At 44.2% G+C, this 25,463-nt stretch overlaps 1 protein-coding gene across 1 annotated transcript in view; it reads left to right on the top strand.

Annotated features, from left to right (window-relative positions):
• LOC141502480 (vascular endothelial growth factor receptor kdr-like) overlaps positions 1-25,463 on the top strand; it is a 203,848-nt gene that overhangs the window by 147,382 nt on the left and 31,003 nt on the right. The window contains exons 13-20 of the mRNA XM_074207234.1: positions 6,307-6,600; positions 8,227-8,373; positions 10,185-10,310; positions 13,828-13,934; positions 15,699-15,834; positions 16,728-16,832; positions 18,859-18,972; positions 24,307-24,395. Coding sequence (XP_074063335.1) covers positions 6,307-6,600; positions 8,227-8,373; positions 10,185-10,310; positions 13,828-13,934; positions 15,699-15,834; positions 16,728-16,832; positions 18,859-18,972; positions 24,307-24,395 — 1,118 coding nt within the window. The remainder of the gene's footprint in view (positions 1-6,306; positions 6,601-8,226; positions 8,374-10,184; positions 10,311-13,827; positions 13,935-15,698; positions 15,835-16,727; positions 16,833-18,858; positions 18,973-24,306; positions 24,396-25,463) is intronic.

Genomic DNA, 25,463 nt, shown 5'->3' on the forward strand with positions numbered 1-25,463 from the left:
ACTTGGAAGCAACTTCAGAGGCCATTGAGTCCTACCCCTTCATTTTATGAGGGAAGAAACTGAGACTAAAAGAGGGAAAATGACTTCCTCAACATGAGATCCTTTATGTAAATTTAGAAAGGACCTCATTTGACAGAAGAGGAAACTGAAGCCCAGGAAAGGGAACAAATTTGCCCAAAATTGCAATGCTACTAAGTGACATAGTTGGGACTCAAATCTAGGGCCTTTGACTCCCAATCCATCATTGAGGCAGATGATAGCACAAAGCTTGGGGTCTAGAGTCAGGAAAACCTAAGTTCAAATTTAGCTCCAAACACTTTCTAGCTGTGTGTCTCTGAGTAAATCACTTTAGTATCTGCCTGCCTCAGTTACCTCAGTTGTAAAATGAGGAATAATAGCATATACTGATAGTAGGCACCACACTTCAAGCTTGTTATGATGATCCAGTGGGGTCATATTTGTAAAGTACTTAGCACAGTGCCTAATACATATAATATATAAATAGATTTATATAAAATATAAATAGAGGCAGCTAGATGGGGCAATGGATAGAGTGCCTGGATAGTGCATGGAGGTCAGCAAAACCTGAGCTCAGATTTGACCTCACACACTTCCTAGCTGTATGACCCTGGACAAGTTATTTTACCCTGCTTACCTCTGTTTCCTCACCTATAAAATGAGCTGGGAAAGGAAAGGGCAAACCAAAGCAGTATCTCTGCCAAGATTCAGTCAGACTCAGTTTCTATGCCTATTCCTAGCTTTTACTATGTCAGAGGATGGGAATACAAATAATCCCAAGTGGGGTCACAAAGAGTCAAACTTAACAACAACAGTAAATACAGAAATGCTGGTATATAATGTAAAAATACTTGCTCCCTTCCCACCATACCATACTGACCCCCAGTGTGTTGGTCTTTGTTGTCAATAAGCATATTCCAAAGGAGTGCTGGTTCTACAGTTTCCCCATAACAGCAGAGTCTAGCCCGGCCTAAGCTTGCCAGCCAGTCACTGGGGAAGCCTGTTCTTCCTAGGGCTAACCGAGGGCTGCTATGGAAAGCCTCCACGGCATTACCTTATGTATTCACCTTTTCTTCATCTTGGCCCATCTCTAGATACCCTCCCCTCAGCCCAAGACCAAGTGATATGGTGCATGTAGTTTTCCTGTTGTCAGCTCCCCAGCACCAACCATCAGACTTAACCCAGATCTTCCATCTAAAGTGTGGTCCACAGGGACCCCTCTTAGTACAAGCCTAGGGGCAAGGGGGAGGAAGGAGAGAAAACTGGTTTTCATCTAAATACTTTCCAGGCATTGGCTGAAAAGGTGGCCCTCTCCTTCCCTCCCCACCAACTCAACATTTCATGGAATTCCAATTTATACAAAAGTTGCTTCCATCCATTTGCATATTCCTGACATGTTTGCAGGGCCCATGGAGGAGGGTCTGGGTCATCTCAGCCCATCTCCTGGCCTGGCTGAGAGTGAACAGGGCTGTCCTGACAAGGGGCTGAGGCAGAAATCTGGAGGTGACAGAAGTTTCCAATTAAGCAAATCTCCAAGCAAAGCCCAGAAAATGAAAACCAATTATTTTCCTGTAAATACAAATGGAGTCAGCCTTCCTTTCTGTTTGAGACAGATGATAGTACAAAGTTTGGGGTCTAGAGTCAGGAAAATGTGAGTTCAAATCTAGCCCCAGACATTTTCTAGCTGTGTGTCTCTGAGTAAATCACTTTAGCATCTGCCTGCTTCTGGTGACTGTTCTCTTCAAGTGAGTCTGCCTAGTCTAGTCGGGGAGCAGAGAAGAGAAGGCCTAGGTAAAGAGAAGACCCAGGGCATTTCCCTTGGACTGGGCCTGGGCTGGGGGATTACACTGCAGATCAGTGAAATGGAGGGCCTATGGCTAACAGAGAAAGTCCTGGACATTCAGGACCTAGGGATTACCCCAAAACCCAAGCTTCAGTCCTTACAGAAGTACCCTTTCTCATGCTTTTGTGACTTCTGGGGTCCCAGCATGGCAATGAGCAAGTACAGTTAGAAGAGACAGACACATGCCTGCCTGGGGAGGGGGCATTCAGTAGAGGTCAGATGGATAAATCCTATAGCCTCTCAAGTTCCTTTTCAGCCCATACAGTCTGGGGGAGCAGGAACTTCCCTTCCTAATTCAGGGGAAGGCAGGTTAGCTGTCCCTCTCTCCTTTTCAAATTGAAATGACTGAGCATTGCATATAGCAAAAATAGCCCTGACTTTGGAGTCAGAGGGTCCAGGTTCAAATCCTGCCTCATTTTATTGCCTGTGTGTCCCAAGGTGAGTCTCTTCCTCTCCCTGGGCCTCAGTTTCCCCTCTGCAAAATGAGAGGGTTGGATTAAATGGCCTTCAAAATCCCTTCCAGCCCTAGAGCCTATGATCCTTTGCCCAAACCTTGGAAGTGTAAAAACCTTAGAAAGGAAAAGATGGGCAGAAACATGGCAACTCTCCCATCCCCAGAGTCCTGTGTTTGGGAAGAAAGTAGCCATATGGCCCACAGCCCTAGAGATGGAATGGGTTACTCATCAACAAGACAATAAACTGACCCTTTAGAAGGGTCCACTTAATAGCCACAACCTTTCAGGACACATACTGGTATTGTTCCAACCTCCCCCCCCCACCTCCTTCCACCCTCCACCTGTAATCAGAAGCATGTGTTTAATATTAGCTTTGTCACTAAGCTTGTCCGTGTCCTATTAGGTTTCTTGTTTATGGCCAATGATGAGAAGCAGGCGTTAAGACCTGCACCCTTAAGGAAGATTCCTCCAGTGTGCCCAGGCAGCACTATTGTCAGCCTGGGCCTTGCCTCCTGCCTAGTGATTTGTCACTTCCAGCTTCCATACCCAGAAGTCTTTGGCAGCTTTCCACAGTGGTCCACAATATACTTGGGTACATCCCTTCCCCATTGATGGTTATTGGCCTAGTGATTGCTCTGGGAAAGGTCCCAGCTTCTCTGGGGAAGGAGGCATGAAGGAGGGGCATGGCACAAGGATTGTCCAGGGCCTCTGGTTTTTATCTCTCAATTCATGAGATGCACAGTGCTCTCCATATGCCTCTGGCGGGGATTCACTAGGCAGCCTTTGAAGTTACTGGAGTACCATCACACATGGAGCAGAAGAAGCTGCCTTCCAGTTGGCCTTTGGTCACCTCCTCCTCTACGCCTTCATCTCTGATGCTCTTTGATGCCTGGGCTAGTGGATTCTATTTATGTCGAGACTGCCCTGTATTTAGGAGAGCAAGGTTGGCACTTTCACCAGAATGATTGGCAGCCCCTGTACCAGGGCTCAGGGGCCCTACAATGGCAATACAACACACCCCAGCTGGTTCCATTGGCTCTGGGCCAGTTTGAGGGTGGGATACCAGAATCCTCAACTGCAAACTACATGTTTGGGAGCTGAGGAGACTAGATAAAGCCATCGATTCTGGAGCCTGGTAATGCCAATGATCAAATATGGCAGCTGTGTTTTGCATTGCTGGATATGATGGTTCAAGTGACGGGCATGATCAAGATAAGTATTGGCAATCAAGCCAACTTGGGGAGAAGGAGAGGGAGTTTAATAGGCAGCCCCAAGAAATGGTGCCAGGCCATATTTTACATGATCATTATCTTCACTTCACTTGTGTAAGCAGCTCAAATTAAATCGAATGAAGGACCTATAGTCAGGAAGATCCCAAGTTCCAATTAGGCCTCCAGTTCTTCCTAGCTGTGTGACCCAGAGACAAGTCACATCACCATAGCCTGCCTCAGTTTCTTCATCTGTTAAATGTTAAATCTACCTCTCACAATTGTGAGGATCAAATAAAATCATATTTGTAATGTAACTGTGCAAGCTCTCAAATGCTGTGCAAATGCTCAGCAGCTGTTGCTATTGATGCATGATTAAATAAATACCCTCAAGGTGAATAGTCAGCTAACTTTTTTTGAGGGAGAGACCTTTCATTCTCACTCCTGTTCAAAAACAAAAGAAGTAGGGCAGCTAGTAGATAGAGCATCGGTCCTGGAGTCAGGAGGATTGAGTTCAAATCCAACCCCAGGCACTTAATAATTATGTAGCTGTGTGATCTTGGGCAAATCACTTAACCCCACTGCCTTGCAAAAACATTCAAAAAAGAGGAAAACCTCCAGAGTTAGCCTGCTGTTTACCCTCCCCAATTAAAACTTCCCCAGGTCCATTTGGAGTCACTCTTGATTGAAGCAGAATTGTGTGTGGGCTTGTGCCTCTCCTCACTGCCCAGGTCATCTCTGGACATGCTTATCAAAGTTACTATCCAAAGCTTCAGGTTTATAGTATTCAAAGGCTTAGAGGTAGAAGGGAGAACCTGCCAAATGATTGTTCCGTTTTCACTGTGAGAATTTATACACTCAGAAATCCCACACAAGGGCTTCACTGATGTTTTTGGTGATTGTCTAGACTTAAGAAAGTGATGAAGGAGTTGTTACTAATGAAAACTCAACTGAAAAGTGAATCAGGTATACATTTTTTCCCCATGTAGAGTTTGTTGTTAAACAGTTACTAGCATACTGGTGGGGACCCCCACCTGCTTGGTCTTTATTCCGTTCATTGTCCAAGGAAGGTATTTGCCACAAGCTGTAGCCACTTAAAGAAAGCCACTGAAAACCTAATTGAAGGTCCTTTCCCCTAAATACTAGTCTCACTTGCCCCTCCTTACTAAGCTTTATCTCCAGATCTCAGAAAAGCAAACAAGAGAAGCAATGGAGGGAAAGCAGGAAGGAGACTAGATTGGGACTTGGGAAAACCTGAGTACTATGCCCTGTTCTTCCACAAGCTCACTGAGTCAACTTGAGAAAATCAGTTTCTGGGGCAGCTAGGTGGTGCAATGAATAGAGCTCCAAGCCTGGAGTGTGTAGGCTCTGAGTTCAAATGTGATCTCAGATACTTAATAGTTAGCTGTGTGACCTTGGGCAAGTCACTTAACCTCATTTCCTTACCAAAAGAGAGAGAAAATCAATTTCCCAATTTTTAAGACATGAAGCCTTTAAATTAAACATCCTCTTAAGCTTTCCATTTCTGATATTCCATCTTTGCATAATGATTATTTAAGTTAGGAGACATATCTATATTAATAATAATAATAATAGCATATTTATATAGTACCCACTATATGCCAGGGCACTTTACAAATATTATTTAACTTGATCTTCACAATAGCCCTGTGGATAGAGAAATAGATCTGGAGTCTAGAAGGTCTAAGTTCAAATCTGGCCTCAGATCCTCACTAGCTATGTGGCCTTGGGCAAGTTACTTTGCCTCTGTTTCCTCATCTGTAAAATGAGCTGGAAAAGGAAATGGCAAAGCCTTCTAATACCTTTGCCAAACAAAAGCCCCAAATGGGGTCAGGAAGAATCAGACATGACTGAAAAATGACTGAACAAGAGTTGGAATCCAAAAAGATCTTGACAGGCCTGAACATTAGTCTAAATATTTATAAGATGAAATTTAGTACTGATAGATATAAAATCTCACACTTTGGCTCCAAAAAAGCAACCTGATAGGATATGAGGCAGGAGTACCATGGTTACAGAGCAGTTTGCATGAAAGAAGATTTGGGATTTTTAGGTTTTTGGGTTTTTTTTGTTTTTTTGCTTTTTGTTTTTTTTTGCAAGGCAATAGGTTAAGTGGCTTGCCCAAGGTCACACAGCTAGATAATTTTTAAGTGTCTGAGGTCACATTTGAACTTAGGTACTCCTGACTCCAGGGCCGGTGCTTTATCCACTGTGCCACCTAGCCGCCCAAGATTTACAATTTTTAATGGACCACAAGCTCCTTGTAAATGAACAATGGCTGCCCCAAAAGCTAACCCCCCCTTCCCCCCCTCCATCTGGAGTGTTCTATTTAGGTGTGGGTGCCCCATTTTAGGAAGGACAATGTAAGGGCCCAGAGCAGGGTAACCAAAATGTTGTAACCCATATAAGGATTCCTTGAAGGAATTAGGAGCCTTTTGCCTGTGGAAGAAAGGACAATATTGATAGTTGTCTTCAGATCTTTAAAGGGCTGTCATGTGGAAAAGGGTTCCTATGTCTTCTGCTTGGTCCTCTGAAGGCAGAGCCAGGACTAATGAGTGGAAGACACAAAGAAGTTGACTGAGGCTTGATATAAAAAAAAAAAAAGCTGTAACAGGTTACTTGGAGAGGTAGTGAGTTCTCCTTCATTGGAGATCATCAGAATGAGGCTTGTTGGGGTCATCAGCAGAGGGGATTATTGCAAAGGAACAGGTTCTGGTCACCACCAGTAATGTTTTTCCTTCCTCTTTTTCCTTCCTCTCAGATGTTCCAGGACATGTGGAAACCCGCTCTCAGGTGTTGGCAATTGAGGGCCGTGATGCCCAACTCACCTGCAGAGCAGCCAGATATATCTACAGTGACCTAGCTTGGTTCAGTCCTTTCGGGTTAAAAGTTCCTACCTCATTCACTGAGAAGCGAGTGAGCAAATACTCCATTTCCTTGACTCTGACAATCCGAAACGTGTCCCACCGGCATGAAGGACAGTACAAGTGCAAGGCCTGGAACCACAGCAATACTACCACCATGCTGGAAAGGACCACAAAGCTCTTCACCAGAGGTAAGACCCCAGGACAGCTATGCCCCTTTCCCTAAGCAGTTGAAAGATCCTGGAATTGGGAGGCCGGGACCTGGCTTTGGGTTATGGCCCAGCTAGTGATTTGCTATTTGATCTTAACAACTCACAGGTTTTCTGGAATTTAGTTCCTTTACCTGTAAAATGGGTTGATGGGGTAGGGGGAAGAGAAATTTTAAGGACCTCTCTGGATGTGGGATCAATAAAGACTCAGATACTTAGTAAGCAGCGACTTACCCCCTTCAAGACTCAATTTCTTCATCTGTAAAATGGAGAAGATGAATAAATGACTTTATTAAACTATTACCATGTTCAAATCACTAAAGACACAAATAGGAAATGAGTTCTTGCTCTCAAGAAACTCCCATTCTAATTGAAGATTATATTAATATAATGGTATATATAATGATCTAATTTAACCATGATAACACCTACCTCACAGGATTATTAAAAAGATATAAATAAATGTGTATATATATATATATAATACATATAGCAATTTGTAAACTTTAAAGCATTATATACATACAAGTTACTATTATTGTTGCTGTTAATATTTTCTTAAGCTTATCCCCCAACTGTTCAACAATGCCAACTGCTCCTTACTCTAGTATTATTAGACATGTGGTTGTCAGTTACCATCTACAGTGACTCATGGTAGAATTCTCAGTAGAACCAAATGTTGGCAAATGATTTGAAGGAGCACAGCTATTAATTTAAAATTGATTAAAGAACATGACATCCCTTGCCAGGGAGTAGGCAAGTCACAGAAACTAGGTTTAAATTCCAACTCTTAATTGTTGGCTCTATAACCCTGGGCAGTTGCCACACCCCTTTGAGTCTTGGGTTCCTCATTTGTAAAGTTAGTGTGCTGGACTACTAGTCAGCCTCTGAATTCCTCCCTGCCCCTCTCTGGCCTCATTTTCCTTTTCTGTCAAATGAGGGGGTTGAACTAGATTGAAACCTCTGAAGTCCCTTCCAACTGTGGATTACACAAGCCTGTGCTTGAGAGCAAGACCAAGAGAGCTAATGACAGAGAGTCTGGGTCTTGAAATGAGGGTACATGAAAGGATATCTTTCACGTCAGCAGCTAGGGGATGCCACAGTGCCCAGAGTACTGGGCCAAGAATCAGGAAGAGCTGAAAATGTGACCTCATACACTCACTAGTTTGTGTGACCCTGGGCAAGTCACTTCACTTCTTCCTGCCTCCATTTCCTTGACTGTATTCATAAGATGTTTTGTAAGCCTTAAAAGCTATATAAGTGCTAACTTCTATTATCATAAATTATGATTATTAATAATCACAGTGATCGCTAACATTTATATAGCCCTACTATGTGCCAGATACTGGGTTCAGTACTTCACAATTATCATCTCATTTGATACTTACAACAACCCTGGGAGGTAGGTGCTATTACTATTTCCATTTTACAGTTGGGAAAACTGAAACATGCAGTGACTTGCTCAGGATCACACAGCTAGTAGGTGTCTGAAGTCTCATTTGAACTCACATCTTCCAGATTCCAGGTCCACTGAGCCATCTATTTGATGATAATGATAATAATATGTCAGCTATAATAATCCATGCGTGTTGTTCCTTTTCTCTGCAGAAAAAGTTGCCCCTTATGTCATAGAGAACCTCACAGACCTGGATGTGAACAGCAGTGGCAAGATTGTGCTCCAGTGTAAAGTGGGGGGGACTCCAACACCCGGCATCACCTGGCTGAAGAATGGGAATGCCATCTTGCCAGCCTCAGGTGCGGCCCAGCAAGACAGCAGATTTATCCAAAGTAGGCTCTGTTTGCATAACCTCCCTTAGGGAGCTTTCAAGTACAAAACTCCTCTCCAGGGTCTCTGTTTTCCTGTACCAGGATGCCTCACTTTAAGGATGCTCTTTTTAGAACATTTCTGGGTCACACCTTAACCTGGTCTTTAATACATAATGACTGGGGGGATCTTTGATTAATCTCTCTGGGCTCCAATTAGCTACAGAAAGAGGACTTCACACTAAATCTAAAAGGTCATTTCTGATCCTAAATCCCATGATCCTTGTCTCATTGAATGGAAGGCCACTGTCCACTCTAAGCTTGACAAAACTGAACTTCCTGTAAATTCCAATGCAGGTTACACACTGGTCCCTTCCACGAGAATTTGGTATTGTGGCCTCGCTCTGTTGTATTCACTCCGTTGATAAGCATTTATTGCCCCCCCCCCCCCACTGTTAGGCCCTAGGGATATGGTGACAGAAAGGAAATAGGTTCTGCTCTCAAGGAGTCTTCTTCTAATGGGGGAGACATAAATAGGTACCCACAAGAAAAATACCAAGATTGCCATCTGGGGAATTACATTGGCTTTTTTCCATAGTAGACATCCTCTGCTTGAGGGACCTTTGATTCAGTGGGTCAATCAATACGTATTTATTATGTCTTCGTTATATTCAAGGCACTAACCACAAAACTTCCCATCTACAAAGGCAAGTTTTAGAGCACTATACCTGGAATCAGGAAGACCCGAGTTCAAATCCTGCTTCAGACACTTACTCTGGACAAGTGATTTAAACCCTGTTTCTTCAATGTCTAAAATGGAGATCATAATAACAAATATCTCCCAGTGTTGTTGTAAGGAGCAAATGAGATGGCATATGTCAAATGCCTTACAAATCTTCAAACATTACTTGAATGCTAGTTATTATTGCTGTTGTTATTATTACATTCTGGTAAGAAGGATGTGGGCACAGATAAGTCACAAGATGCATATGGAGTGAAAACAGAGAACATTTAGTGGAGTAGAGGACTAATATTTGGGGAAAGCGACGAGAAAAGCATCCAGGCCTCCCTCTGTAAGGGTATTGAAATGGTTTGCCATTTCTTTCTCTAGTTCATTTTACAGAGAAGGAAACTGAGGCAAACAGAATTAAGTGACTTGCCCAGGATCATACAAGTAGTAAGTATCTGAGGTCAGATTTGAACTCGGGTCTACCTGATTCCAGGCCAGATACTCTTATCTACTGCAGTACTGCCCAACATGCTAGAGAGGTATAGAATAAAGTATTATGTGTTCTTGGGTAAGCCTGGAGACTCAGTTTCTTCCTCTGAAAAATGAGGGAACTGATCTAGTTGGCCTCTATGGTTCAGGGAGCTCATAGCCGGTCTAAACCTAAATTAGTAGGGCTAAGAATCCTTCCCCTACTTACTCTGAGAGGTGGTTGAGAATATCCAAGACCCGAGAAAGTCATCAGATAGATATGTCTGTTAGTGTAATTATTGTCATGAGTGCTGAGGGGCCAGTGAACATTATCAGCAGCCTGAGATCATCAAGTCTCAGGCGGCTGTTGACCTCTTTCCTGTTATAGGACCTTTGAGGTCAGGACAGATCGGCCAGATGGGGAACAGAAAGCTAGCTCTGTTCGATGGCTAACAGTGAGATGTTGGCCTCATTGGCCTGGGAATGTTCTTCCCACTTGACAGAAGCCCCACTTGGGTGAAACCCTTTGAGAAGAGTTGAACTGCCAGAGCCAGGGAGTTCCCAGTCAGACTGTTCTATCCCTAAGGGTCAATACTCATTGCAGGCATCTCCTTGGAGAACAACACTTTGGTTATCGAACGAGCTAAAAAGGATGATGAAGGTACCTACAAGTGCAAAGCCACCAATGAGATAGGACAAGTCAGCACCTCAGCCCTTATTACTGTAGCAGGTGAGTTGAAACCTCTGGCCTACTAACCTCACATGGAGCCACTTGGAATTCTGAGCATCGAATGTTACACATGAATGAATGCCTACCTTTGTCTTCTTTTGAAACTAGATTTCGAGTACAATGTGACATAATGAAAAAAGTGTAGCAATTTAGGAATGAAATAAGGGGATTTGATTGAATTAATCACAGAATGAATGAATGCAAAATCACAGAAGGAATGAATGAATGCAAAAAAGTAGATACTTTCTATTTGCTAAGCACTGGAGAACTGAAAATTGAGACAGTTTCCCCACTCTCAAGGATCTTTACATCCCAAAAGGTAGAAAACACTTACAGGAGAGTTCATCTGCTGGGTAGCTGGAAAGGCCCAACAGGTCAGAAGGTTCATGGATAGGGCAGGTGGAAATGCCTGGAGGACTAGAAGGGGGGTAGTCACAGGGAAAATGTTAAGGACTTATGGTCTTTGATCTTATCAGAATTATAGGAATCCTCTAATGTTATTTGTCATCATCATCATCATCTTCTTATTATAGTTAATGATGCATCAAATCATTGTTCCTGTAGGGTTGTCATCTCTATAGAGATGATTCCTCGGTCTATACATCCATCCTTAACCTCTCTTCAGATCTCTAGTCTCACCTTGGCAACTGCCTCTTGGGTGTCTCTAGCTCTGTGTTCCTTCAGCATCTCAAACTCAACTTGTCCTAAACTGACCTTGAACCCTATCCTTGTTGAAATTCATCTCTGGGTGGGAGTCTATATTATTCTCATATGACAATATCATTTTTGTTTCTGCCTCCATTGATCTTTCAAATGTTCTCCACCATGTTTCCCAGTTTCTGGTCCCTGGATTTTCTCCTTTGAGTATATTTTTGAATGTACAATAATATCCCCCATTGAACCATTTTGTGTTTTTTGAATAAACCATGCCCATTCAGAGCCATATTCCAGTCACAGGTTCCAGTCCCCAACCCCAAGTTGTAGTAACATCTGTGAAGCCACATTTGCCTCCTTGCATTTGCACCTCTAGTTTTTCTTGCCTAGTATCTTAAACTTTGAGCTGTGTGATGAAAATTGAAAACTGTGGGTTTTACTTAATGACACTTCCTTGGTTACTACCTCCTATATGAACTCGTGGGTACTCAGCAACTCTTCTCCTTCCTTCATTATAACTATTGTCTGTTGTATCTCCCTTGGTGGATCCCATCAACTGTTTTCTTCCCTCCTTATGCTTTTTAGTTTTAAGTCCTTCTAGTTAGATTTGCAAGACACTTTCCCAATACATTCTTAGCAACCCTGCCTGTTATTGCCATGAATCTTGAGTTGTGGTCCAGAAATCCAAACTGTTTCCTTCCCAAATCAATTTTCCTTTACTTTACCTCTTGCCATCAGTGGGTAGCCACGAGAAAAACACAAGCTGTGTCCACATAGGCTAGTTTTTTGCTCAAGATTTTGTAAGCTTTGGCAGCATTTTTAGGTTCCTTCCAGCAGTATCATTTGTACCCGTAGGAATCATGAGAAGGGAGCGATAGCCATTTTGATCAATCTCGGGAGGTTCTCTGTTATATCTTGGATAAAGGTCCCTGGGAAGACGATAGACCTCTCTGTTATGTTAGTAGCAAATCAATAAAGAACTGCCTCAATTCCCCCACTGCTCCCTTGTAACCTTTACTGAAAGCTCACTCATCTGATAACTTTGGTGGCTCATATGCCATTCCTTGGAGGATAGACAGCTGCTTTCTTTCAGAGCAACAATCTCTTTCCTCTTCAGGAAGGGCCTCCATTTTGGTTCTGAGCCCCAGGTATACACCTGGTCTTCTCCCTCCCATCATCCTTTGGGTGACATACTTCCATTCTCTGGGGCAAAGAACAAGTCCCTCTCCTCTAGCTTGAATCCACCCCTTTAAAGGTGGGCTTCCTTTTTTAGGGGCTTGAATCCACCCCTTTAAAGGTGGGCTTCCTTTTTTAGGGGCAAGGGTCATCCCTCTGGATCCTTTGTCTTTTTTTTTTTTTTTTGTAGGAAGGAGACAAGTCTACCCCTGGGGTCATTTCTATGACAGGAATACAAATATCGTACCACTTCCTGCTCTCCATTTCAAAAGAGATTTTTAACTTTGTTTATAAAGGCACCTTTGCATCTTTTTAAGAGTGCAGATTTTTTTTTTACCATCTAGTAGCCGCTTGATGGTCCCATCCAACTTCTTTTCTCAGCAAGGTGTAGCCCATCTCCCCTCTCTCTGGGATTAGTATCCTCTCTTTGACCATTTTGTTTTACCCACCAGTTACTTTACTTGCCTTTCCTTGCTTACCTTTCCTTGCCAACTATCTTGTTCTTTTTCTTCTTTTTAAGTGGTTCTCTTTAGATTCCTCCCTCTTACACCTCCTTAGTCCTCCTTCATGTTTCCTGCCCTCCCAGAAGCTAAATCAGAATCTAGACCTGAACTTGATTCTCCTTCAAATTATCCTCAATTTCTCCCAAATCTCTCCAGGCTTCTTTGTAAGGTCAGCCAGATCACCTTACACAATTTCTTTCTTATTCATCTCAAACAGTTCTTTCTTCTCCAATACTTTCTCCCTTAACCTTCTGTCTCAGAAGCTGAAAGTAGAATGGTCTCTTCTAGTTCATTCAAACTTCTCTGCCAAGAATGTAAGCTGCTTGTGGACAGAGACTACAAGTTATCCCTTCCACATCCTGGTTTTTCCCATCATGGTTTTGATATATTTGGGTTGGCATAAGAAATTAAATGGGAATTTGGGTGGTTTTGCAGAGACTGCAGATGACACAGGAAAGCCAAGCAGATGACACAGAAAAAGTTTTAAAAAATTCAGAAATGAGTTAAATATATGTATCAACATCCCATAAAAGAAAAAATTCAGACTTCTTCTCTGCAATGAGGGGAGGGTCAAAAACTTGTATGTGGATTTTCCAGATCATGCAGGTGCCCCACCCCTAACCCCCCGATTTGGAAGGGATAACTGTAATTCATTTATGTCTGCCCCCAAGGTGTAGTACAGTATGTGCCTAATAAATATTTGCCGGCTAATTGTTTGATTAATTACCCTTAGTTCTAGTCCTGACTCTTCCCCTAATTAATTAAGTGTCCTTGGCTAAGTCCCTTCCTTTGCAATCTCAAGGTCTCGGTTTTCTCTTCTGTAAAATGAGAAAGTTAAACTCAATGATCCCCAAGGTCCCTTGCAGCTCTGAGTCCTCCCATCTTACTGCCTTCCAAACAGACAAGAGAGTTCCTCCCTGAAGTTCCTGCCATCTGTCTGAGAAAGAGCAGCCCACACTCAGTAAATATCAACACAGACACACACTCTCAGCCCCACACACACACACACACACACACACACACACACACACACACAGAATTTGGCACTTGGGATTGCTGGGAGGCATCTAGTAATATTGGTGGCCTTTCCAAGGCCATGTATTTTGTTCCATCTGCTCTAGGCTGAAATCATGGTGAGTTTTATTTTTTAATTGACTCCTTCTGCCTTGTTGCCCTGTTTCTAGGTTCAGAAGAGCGCTCCAGTGTCGAGGTCATCATTCTTGTCTGTACTGGCTTGGCAGCCACTCTCTTCTGGCTCCTGTTGACCCTGGTCATTCGAAAACTCAGAAAGGTATGAAGGAGGCACTACATGGGCAAAGTTGAGACAACTGGTGTGGGGCAGGAGCACTGGCTTCCCAGTCAGAGTCAGAGAGATGATCTGGGCCAACTATTTATTTTGAACAAATCACTGCCATTCAAGCCTCGATTTCTTCTTTTGTAAAGTCGGGGAAGGGAAATGGAGTGGAGTGGAGAGACTGGACTAGATGAACTTTGTTTTAGTTTGTTTGGTTGTTTTTTGTTTTTTGTTTTTTTTGGCAAGGCAATGGGGCTAAGTGACTTGCCTAAGGCCACACAGCTAGATAATTACTAAGTGTCTGAGGTCAGATTTGAACTCAGTTACTCCTGACTCCAGGGCCAGTGCTCTATCCACTGCACCACCTTGCTGCCCCAACTAGATGAACTTTGAGGCTCTGTCTACTGGATCTAGCCATGACCTTTCACTGTCCAGCTCTAAATTCTACAATTCTGGGCCTTGGCAATGCAGGAGGAATAGCTTCCTGACTAGGTATCCTTCCTCTCTAGGTCCAGAGGTATAGGCAAGGAGGGAGCAAAAAAGGATAGAGCTGAAAACTGGATGCCATTTGACCCCTAAGCATGGCCATTGGGACAGTGTACCCCTCATAAGTAGCATGTCTTTCATATTGAATGTCATCAGAGACCTGAAAGAGCTTTGGCAGAGGTTGTGGTGGAGGGGTCGGCCCTACATAGAGAGGGTTCTGCATGGGAGAGAGAGAAGGGGGGGGGAGAAGACCTGGGTTCCTGCCTCAGACACTAGCAGTGTGACCCTGGACAAGTCATTTTATCCTTGTTTGCCTTTTGCCTCCAGGGGCTATTGTGAGGACTAGATGAGATCAACTTTGTAAAGCGTCAGAGATAAGCTCACTCTCATGACTATTAACTGCTACTCTTCTCTCTAACATATAGGACTGATGTTTCAAGTCTTTCACTAATATTTCTTCTAACTCTTGTTCTCTCCCAAGGGCAAGAACTGTTTTTAAGTTCCTTTTTCTGTGCTAAGAACCCCCATAATAGAGGAATTGCAGCCAATAGTTAAAGGGGTCAGAGTTCGGCCAGTCTTCTCATTTATTGAGCATCATTTTGGGGAGAAAAAAACATTGAGAAGGAAAGAACTGTAAGGGAGCTCAGAAGGCAGACGGTGATTAGTCCAACCCCTGCCTGGCCAAGAATGCCCTCTTTAATGTCACCACTGATGCCAAAGTCAACCAACATTACCAACAAATTACAACAAATATAGGCTAGCCTCTCCTTGAAAACAGGAAACTCTTGAAGTAGTCCATTTTGCTCTAGCACACCTGTTAGGAAGGTGTCAACATCTATGATCACTTTGAATTCTACTCTCTGGAACCAACTAGAACAAAGACTACTTGAACTGAAAGGGATCTTGGACCACAATACATCTGAACTGAAAGGGACTTAGAACACAGGATGTTGAGACAGCAAGAGTTTTAGCACAGAGTATCAGAGATAGGCGAGAGCTAGAAGGAACCTTTTCTAGTTCCTCCCCTCTCATTTTATAAATGAGACAACTGAAACCTAGAGAAAGGAGATGATTTTCCCAAGATCACAAAGTGAATTGATAGTAATGCTAAGGTTGGAACCAAGATTTCCAATATTCTTCTGACTTTGCTAGGGCACCATTTGACTTTGTCCTGCCAAGCCACTAATGAAAGCCAAATTTAAAAAGTGGCAAACCACATGAGGTGGTAGGAACAGGAAAATCTCCTAATTGCCAATTTTCTTTCTCCCCTTGCAGCCCAATGCCCCTGACATCAAAACAGGATATCTCTCCATCATCATGGACCCTGAAGAGGTGCCTCTGGACCAGCAATGTGACCAGCTGCCCTATGATAGTAACAAATGGGAATTCCCCAGAGATCGCTTACGGTTGGGTAAGCTGCCCACCCTCTTCTCTTCCCTTCCTAGTCCCCTCCAGAGTTGCCAAGGAAGTCCAGAGAAGCCTTATAGGAGTGAAGGAGGAGGAGGAATTCATCACTCTGTCATTCCAGATATCTGTTGGTACACGAGCGAAAATTAGTTTCTGCCATATGTCCTTAGCCAAGAGCCTTTCCCATTGACTTAGCATTCTTCTTTCTTGCAAAGGAATGTGGATATTAGTGTCTTCATTTTGTAGCTAAGGAAATTGAGGTACAGATCAGAAAAAGCATCCTAAAAATGGAACCTCTTGAATATTTCCAAGTCCAGGTTTTGGGTAGAAGTGGGTAGTTGCCTCTCTCTCATCTCTTAAGAGTCTGTGAGCTCCAGGAGCCAACCTGATTTCATAGACATGCTATCAGCTATAGGATACATCAAGGAAGTTACCCAGGATAAAGTTCCACCTCTTCTAGTAACTTGTTGGGCCTCAGTTTCTTTTGTAAAATGGGAGTGAAAGGTTTCAGTGGGGGAAAAAAATTGACCTTAGAATGGCAAGACCTGCATTCAAATCTTATTTCTGTTTCTTCCTACCTGTGTGAACTTGGGCAGGTTCCTCAGTTCTCTTGACTTCACTTTCTTCTTCTGTAAAATAGGGAGATTTGGACTGGACACCCGCTAAGGTCTCTGTTCTAGTGATCTCTAAATTCTCCTTGAGATTCACTTCTGCTATTTAAAGCCTCAGGGGAGGCTTTAAATGCCTTTCTCTATCCCCTACCTGCTCAGATAGTGCCACAGTCTGCTTGATGTTTGGTCTGCAGGGAAGGGGCTGCTATTGTACCATGTGAATAGTTGCTACCCTCTTGGGCCTTCTCTGCTTCCTGCTGCTCATTCTCCCCTCTCACCCCTAAAGGGAAGACCCTGGGTCATGGTGCCTTTGGGAAGGTGGTGGAGGCATCGGCCTTTGGCATTGACAAATCTTCAACCTGCAAAACAGTGGCTGTGAAAATGCTGAAAGGTAATGTTTCCCTTGGCTATCCCCCAGGGGGCATCCTTGCTGAGGAGGCTGGGCATTAGTGGGTCACAAGAGGAGGGTGGAGAATCCAAGGGTCAAATTGGTCCTAATAGGGACAGACTTCCTGCCAATTCTAAGTTCCTGCTGTTTGCAGAGCCCTATGATAATCCAAAGCAAGGGATAATTCTTGGCCATCATTGTGCATCACAGTGCACAGAGCACCAAGCCTGGAGTCAAGAAGACCCGAGTTCTATAAAATTCTATCTCAGATACTTCCTCCCTGTGTGACCCTGGGCAAGTCACTTCACTTCAGTCTGCCTCAGTTGTAGATATGTAGATAATAATAGCCTTTATCTCCCAGTATTGTTGTAAGGATCAAATAAGTTAATGATTGTAAAGTGCCTAGCATATAGTAGGTTAGGTTCTCTATAAATGTTATTGTTACTATTATTATTATTATTATTATTATTATTATCATTGTTATGCCACTGGCACTCTGGATGTTGGCAGGCAAGGTAGGATAAACAGTCCTCTTTGGGGGCCACTTTAAGACTCATGCCCCAACAAGAGAAGAGACTGTGGACCAAGCAAGACAGGCAAGCTGGATTTGATTCAGAGATGTTACTGAATCCATCTTGGAGCTAAGTTTCCACTCCCTCTCTAGTCAACATAAATGCTGGCAAAGGAGTCATCCAATCTTCACTTGAACTCCCCTATGCCTGAGAACACCCTGAAGATCACAGCCCAGATCAGGCATACATGGTTTTGTTTAGTAGTTCTAAGCCCACTTGAAAAGTTCAACAACAAAAGCACCCTTCTGCAAGGAGTCCAAAGCCCACAAATGAAGAAAGTGACATGGCCTCACTTGGGAGGAAGTGCTCATTCTTTGCAATAAGGGAGCCCAGGAAAAGTGTCACCTCAATGAAATCCTGGCTTCTTTTTTAATTCTGACTATTAGCTTTCATGCCATTGGGATGCACGTGCAGCATCTCTGTTTTGCCCCTATCAAAGTGCTCTTCAATAATCCATAGGAAGTACTTAAAATGGTCTGACTTGGTCAACAGCTTGGGCAGAGAAGGGGAGGGAGTCGGAGCCGAAGCACCCTGACCTTTACGGCACTTGACCTCAGTTATAGGTCCTGCTCTGCCACTAACAAGCATAAAGACAAGTGACTTTACTCCTCTGATCCTCAGCTTCCTATTCTCTGAAACATTCCTCTCCCCAACTCTGACCTTCTTTGTTCTAAGGTTCTCCTCCAAGCCCTAGTTCTTGCTCTCTGGACTAGTTTCTTAGAACATGGAATGTTAAAATGTATTCAGATTCCTCCATAAGGACCAGTTGAAATAGATGAGTAGGACACTTGAGCTAAGAGATGGTATTAATCCTGTAATTACTCCATCTATTGGCTTTAAAAAACACTGGACAAATGAGAAGGAAAGACTGAGCAGAACCTAGAAATGGTCACTTTAGGCCATTCAGTTCCTCCATTTTTCTAGTTCCTCAGCCATCCAAGATGAGAGGTCATTGTTAACACTTTAGCTTGGTGGGTAGTGGAAAGCCCTTCCCTGATGGTCTTGTAACCACTGGGCAATGAGCCATTGGCCTCAGGATATTCTGACTTTGAGAAAGGAGATTTAGATTGTTGGTTCCCTTGGGGGTAATTAGTTAATTTTCCCAAAACCGTCAAGGGTCATGTATTTGATGACCTATTCCAGGCCTCTCTCCTGACCTGAAGGGGTTAAGCACAGAGGAAACCACCACAGGCATTCTAAGGAAGGAAAGAGGAAAAGGTCTTGAGGCCCAAGATACCATTGGAGCGCCCATTGCTGGCAGGCCAGTGGACCCCAAGGCACTATTTTATCTGTTTCTGGTATTGTTTTTAAGAGTCCAACCACTAATCATCAGGGTGTTTGTGTTCAGGCCCTTCCTGCTGGCATTCTCAGTTGGGGCAGTAAACAGGATCTGAGATGCTCTCCGGCCCCCAATCACCCCCCTTTTTAATGATGCTTGCCCTGGGGCCTTTTTGCAGAATGTGCAACATCCAATGAGTGCAAGGCCCTGATGTCAGAGCTCAAGATCCTCATCCACATTGGCCACCATCTGAATGTGGTCAACCTGCTGGGAGCCTGTACCAAGCCTGGAGGTAAGCATTCTGAGAGTGGGAACATTTCCCTCTCTAAACCCCTAGGTAGCATGAACAACTAAGCCCCAGGATATTCCAGTGCAAGGAGTGCTGAGTTGGAAATTAGAGGACCTGAATTCAGATCACAGCTCTGCCACTTATTTATTACCTGGGTGACCCTGAATAAGTCACTTCACCTCTGCCTGCCTCAGTTTCCTCATCTGTAAAGGGAGGTAGTTGACCTGGATGACCTATTAGGTTCAAAATCTATGATCCTGTGATCCCCAAGAGCTACTGACCCTTCTAAGATGGTAACTCTTTCAAAGCAGGTTTCCTCCTCCCTCTCCAATGCACACACACCTAAATGAGCCATGCTGGGCCAGGTATAAAATATGCAAAGTATTAAGGGTTGGAAGTTCAGATGGTCTTCTTCAAAATCAGAGAATCAATCTGTAATTGAGCTCTGTTCTCCTGCCTTGCTCTTGTTAGGCCTACAAAATGAAAATATAAGCTCTGTATGACTGTCTTATTCTTCATGTTTGCATCCCCAGGGCCTGGTACATTGCTTAATAAATATTTGTTCATTGCTATTTTGATAGAAAAGGCAGTACATAGACTTGTTGTAAAAAAGCTAAGTTCACATCAGTGTATCGTAATAGACTTGAGGTCAGGAGAGACTCGGGTTTGTCTTCCACCTTTGATATTTAATAGCCTCAGTTTCCTCATCTATAAAATGGGGATAATAGGGTTTCTCCCTGTCAAGGTGGCCTCCAGAGGCCAGTGAAGTCCCATGAGCCAAATAGCTCAAAAGAAAAGCCCATAATGACAGTGATATCTCCTCCCTTCCACTAACACTGTGACCTTTGTCAAGTCATCTTTCTAGCCTCAGTTTCTTAGATTCTAAACGAGGGCTACTATAGTGATGATTCTGTCTGCTCTCCAGGGTTGTTGTGATGAAAGGATCTTGTAATCCTTAATGGCAATCACCCACATTTGTGAAGAATTTATCACGTCATGGCAGTGGATGATAGAAGGAGTAGAGTATGTGTCACTTGGTGACCTCAGTTTCCATCTCTGTAAAATGAGGGAATTGAGAATGTTTAGCCTGAAGTAGAGAAGATTGAAGGTGGAGAGGAGGGGGGACATGATAACTTGATGGCTGTATTCAAGTACCTGAAGGTCTGTCTTGCAAAGGAGGGATAGGGGGAACCACACCATTTTCTGCTTGGCCCCAGATGGTGGAAACAGGAACAATGAAGGGGAGGTTACAGGCAGAGGGAATAAAGAAAAGCATTGAGATGGGAACACACAAGATATATCTGGGGGTTGAAAAATGGTCCAGTTTGGCTGGAACATGGGAGTCCAAGTTGGAGGAATAAGATGAGATAAGTCTGAGAAGGCAGAATTGGGACCAGATTGTAGAGGGGTTTGAATGCCAAGCAGAAGAATTTGAACTTTCCTGAAGGAGCAATGGGGAGCCATTGAAGATAATTGAGCAGAGGATAATGGATTTAGAACTGGAAGAAGTCTTAGAGGCAACCTAGTCAACTCTACCTCCATTTCAAAAATGGTGAAACTGAGACCTAGTGATTTGTCCAGGTTACACAGGCAGTAATGAAGTGAGTGCTCAGGCCTTCAGCCTGAGAGCTTTCCCTTCTCTGAGTGACATCAGCAAATGTGAGCAGCCTGGTTAGAGAATTGAAGCCTTGCCCCTAACCCCATGTCCCTTGACTATTAAAGTCCCACAAGCTCACATCAAAAATGGACTTTGGTCTCTGGGTTGCAAAGAAGAAAGTGGTGGTGCCTTTTTTGTTAACCTAGCCTCCTGATATCAGTGGTCCAGGGAAGCAGGCTTCCAGCTAGGAAGACCACTTTCATAGAAGTGCAGGGACTCAGAGGCCCTGAGAGTTTAGTGATTTGCCCAAGGGCACCCAGCTCTGGAATGAAATCTCTGTTCCTGGGCTAAGGCTCAGATTGGGTGGGGATTCCCCTGGCTCAATCTTGTGCCCTCCAGGGTCCTACAGAATAGTCTTCAGTGTGGGTAGATGTGGGAATGATGTGGAGTGGCTGAAACAGACAGTGAGAGAAAGTCAGTAGAGAGAGACAGAGAGGAGGACAGTGAAAAAGAAACAGGCAGAGAAGACAGTGAGAGAAAAAGACAAAAGAGAGACACAGAGAGAGACAGATGTAAGAGATGGAGAGAGAGGAAGATAGTGAGAGGCAGAGACAGAAAAGAGATGGGCAGAGAGAAAGACATGAGAGACAGAAAGTGAGAGATAGACAGACAGAGGAAGACATGAGAGAGAGAGACAGAGGTAAGATACTGAATGATCTCTGAAAGGATTGCTGCCTCACCACCCACTCACTTCTTGGTCCTCTTGCATTCTGGTTTCTGAGCCTACCACTCGACTCAAAACTTTCCATGTTGTCCTTTCGAAACTGTTGGCCTTTTCTTTGTCTTCATCTGTCTTACCTTCTCAATGGCTCCCTACCACCCCTGCCTCATGACCACTCTCCTTGGTCTCTGACACTGTTTTCTCCTGGTTCTTCTCCTCTTCAGCTACCTTTCTGTGGTTCATGGTCTTCCCCTTCCCCACAGAATGGCAGCAGTCCAAGACTTTGCTCTGGGCCCTTTCCCTATCCTCCATCTTCCTGGGCAGTTTCATGGCCTCCATGGGCTTCATTAGCATTTTTTTGTAGATGACTGCTCCCAATCTCCATCTAGATCTCTGCCTCTCCCTATGTGCCCCTAGATATCTCAAGCAGTCCAGGTCCAAACAGTACTCCTATTCCCTCAAAGCAACCCTCCTCTAAATTCTGCCATTTTTGTGCAAGATGCCACCACCATTCTGATTGCCCATGCCATAAACCTTGGACTCACCCTTGACTGTTCTTCCCTTGCCTTCAATGGGCAGTCAGCCACCGAGTCTTGATTCTGCTTCACAAAAATCTCTCACATCCATTTCCTTCTCTCTGTGCAAAGCCCCCATCTTGGTTCAGGTCTCCAGCTTTTCTAACCTGAACTACTACAAACCTCTTAATGAGCCCCACCACACACACTTTCATTGAATTTAATCTTTCTCTCCTACATTCTACCTTCCATGTAGCTGTCAAATTGATATTCCAAAAACACACATCTGACCATGTCCTCTTCTCCCCCAAGTCAAGAATCTTCATTGGTTCCCCATTGCCTCTTGGATAAAATATAGCATTCCTTCTGCAAGGCAGCACCTATCTACTCTTTCAGTCTTAGTTTCTCTTAACCATATCTCCACTGTGCTAAGTGCCAGGGCTACAAAAAGAGAAAAGAGACAGGCCTAGGTGTTCATAATCTGATGGCAGAGGAAACATACAGACAACTATGTCCAAACAAGCTATATGCGGGATAAATAGAAAATAATCAACAGAAGGAAGGCCCTGGAATGGGAGGATCTGAGTTGGGACTTGAAGTAAACTGGGAAGCCAGGAGGCCAAAGTGAGGAAGGAGTACATTCCAGGTATGTGTGGGGGTAGCCAATGCCAACACCAGAAGATGATGGAGGGGCTAGTTTGAAGAAGAGTAAGGAGGTTAGGGTCACTGGATTGAAGAGAGGGAGCAAGAGCATAAGGTATAAGATGACTAAAAAGGATGGAATGAGAAACAGTCCTGTCAGGGGTGGCTGTGGGGCTCAGACTTAGAGCCTGGGGGCTCTTTGACTCAGGATACTGGGTCATCTCCACAGGCACATAAGGGCAGTGTGGCAGATGAGCTGGGGGTGTATAACATCTCAATTGTGGAGGTTTTCTCAAGTGGAAAGAAAAAGGCTTTTAAATTTTAGGGGTCCCATGAACAGATCTCCCCGAGGACCATGTATGAGTAATTAGGTGACAAGCATTCAGTGACTCAATAGCAGGTCCCACATACATCTGTCATGGGGCCTGCTGTAGGGGGCTGAGGACATCCCGGCTATGAGAGGCCTTGAGGAAGGGAAGCTGCTGCCCAAATATGTCATTGTGACTATAACAGATGGAGCTGTTCTACTTGCAGGTGAAATAACAGCCCTCCAAATATACCCCAATCTAGGCAATGAGAAGCAAGGCTCTAATGGGTCTCTGCTGTATCCAGGCAACACACCCACAGCAGGGCCTCTCCCTAACCACTGAGCATCATTACTCTGAGCAGTGTGAACTGAGACAGAAGAAAAATCACCTCTAGCCTTTTCTCTTCCCTATTCTGAAATTCAACCTTGCCAATTCCAGAAGACCATCAACCTCCCTGGGTTCTACTCATCCCTTTGGCAGTGACTTTCCCTGGGGCCCCTCTGGCCATTCTCATGACCACATTGGTCCTTTTTGATGTGCCTGGCAATGCCCTGAAGGGATTCCCTGTACCCTGAGGCTTGAGGAGATACTAGGATGGAGGCCACCAACTCTGAGAAGCATGGCAGTCAGACCCTCAGGGAAGGCCCATGTTGACAGAACCTGAGTTCCGGAAACACCTTCAGCAGGATGTTCTGACCCATTCCCCTATCCCCTAAGAGCAGAAACTAATGAGGTACAATAGTGATCAGGAGCTAGCTGTAATCTACCAATGTAGAACTCCTCATGGCAAAGGATCCTGGGTCTGCTATCCTTGGGCAATACCAATGACCTCTCAGGGTCCTAGAGGTGCTAACTGTAATTTGGAGGTACAGGTGACTTCTGAAATCCCTCCACTTGGGTTTAGGCTCTTCAGAATTTATACTCCACTAATTTGGAATTTGTGTTACTCCATTAAGGACATAGATAGGAAACTGAAAGGGAACTTGGGAACTGAGGCCCAGGGAAAGAGAAGGAACTTGCCTGAGGGTTCTATGATCTGAAGCAGTAGAGCTATAATTCAAACCCAGGCCCTGGGACTGCAGAGAAGGGGAGGGGTGTGGAAATACTGCTCTCAGACTATGGGCACAGGTTTGTTTTTTAAATCAAGGAAATAGGTACATCTTAGTGGCAGTGAAACCTGCTCCCTAGGGGTATCTACTGCCATTCAGTAGTATTTGCCAGTATATTGGCAAGATCTTCTTGCAGAATGACTTCAAACAAAAAAAGTACTGCCTGTTGGTTGATGCAGATAGCTGTGTCATGTACCTGGACCTCAGATGGGCCTACACTAAGGGGGAGGGCAATTTTCCCATTCCTTGTTAACCATCCGGCCAATCATTGTTCCAGGGGCTGACCCCTTGGATGGTCAAAATCCACATTCCACTCAACCAGTGACCCCTTGGGATCATTGAGTGAGGAGACTGTAGGTGTACCATGTACAGGCCATGGGATGTTGAAAGGGTCAAGGAGAAGACAGAGAAGGTTCCTGACTGACTTTGTATAACCCCCTGGCAGGTCCTCTCATGGTCATTGTGGAGTTCTGCAAGTATGGAAACCTGTCCAACTTTCTGCGAGGAAAGAGAGGAGATTTCATTGCCTCCAAGGTAGGTCCCCCATCTCCAGACCTGTCCTCAGCCCCAGAGAGGTAATGATGAGGAATTGAATAGTGTCACATAAAGGCAGCTCTAGGGAAGAGGCTCCTGGGATTCTCTGCCAGTAATGCTCTGGGTGGGGAAGAGACTAATGTTTTCAAGTGTCTGAACAGGCATCATGTGCAAGAGGTATTGGCCTTCTCTTTCTTAGCCTCAGAGGACAGAGTTAGAATTAATGCAGGGAAGTTGCTAAATTCAGAGTTGCAGTTGGGAAATTCCTGGCAATGAGAACTGTCTTCAAGGGAGCTGGGGGGCTACCTCACTGGAGGACCTTCAGCAGCAGTGGGATCCCTGCTTAGGAACGGAACTACTAAGGAGATTCCTGCTCAGGACTAACACAAGTGAAGACCTCCACCAAGGGCAAAGCCCAGTCTATAGCACTGCATCCATTCAGGCCTCCACTCACCCATACAACACCACTAGGAGCAGAACCAAAGAAAAGTCCTGGGTTCCCCATCCCCTCAGTCTGAGTCACCTTCTAGACTAATCCTTAGTACATCACCCCCTTCTTCCTCAAACCTTTTTCTTTCTTCCTTATTAACATTCTCCTCCCCTCCTTCCTCCTCCTCTTTCCTCTCTTCTCCTTTAATAGAACTTCTATCTTAACCCTGGAGATGGTCCTTTCAACAATGCAGATAGTAACTTTACCAGGATTTGTAGTCCTGTGTGACTCTCGCCCATATCCTCCCATACTTTCACCACAGGGAATCCTCTTAGCCTCTTGGAAGCCTGCCTTATTTTTTTCTTCACATTAGGAGATCAATAGGACATTTGGGGCCACCCCTTCCTCTCAACACATGGGTAGTCCACCTTCCTAGTGAGAATGTCAAAATTGCTATGATTTAGTTCTTCCACTGATATGAACATTCTGTTCATTATATACAGATCAAACATTAGTCAAAGTTTATAGATGTTCTAGAATGACAGGATTGCCCTTTCCCACTACTTGTTCCCATCTCTACTGAGGCAGGAGGGGGCCAGATGGGACTGATGGCCATTTTGTTTTGTTCTTTCTTTTAT

This window comes from Macrotis lagotis, chromosome X (assembly GCF_037893015.1).
Source record: "Macrotis lagotis isolate mMagLag1 chromosome X, bilby.v1.9.chrom.fasta, whole genome shotgun sequence".
Lineage (NCBI taxonomy): Eukaryota > Metazoa > Chordata > Mammalia > Peramelemorphia > Peramelidae > Macrotis > Macrotis lagotis.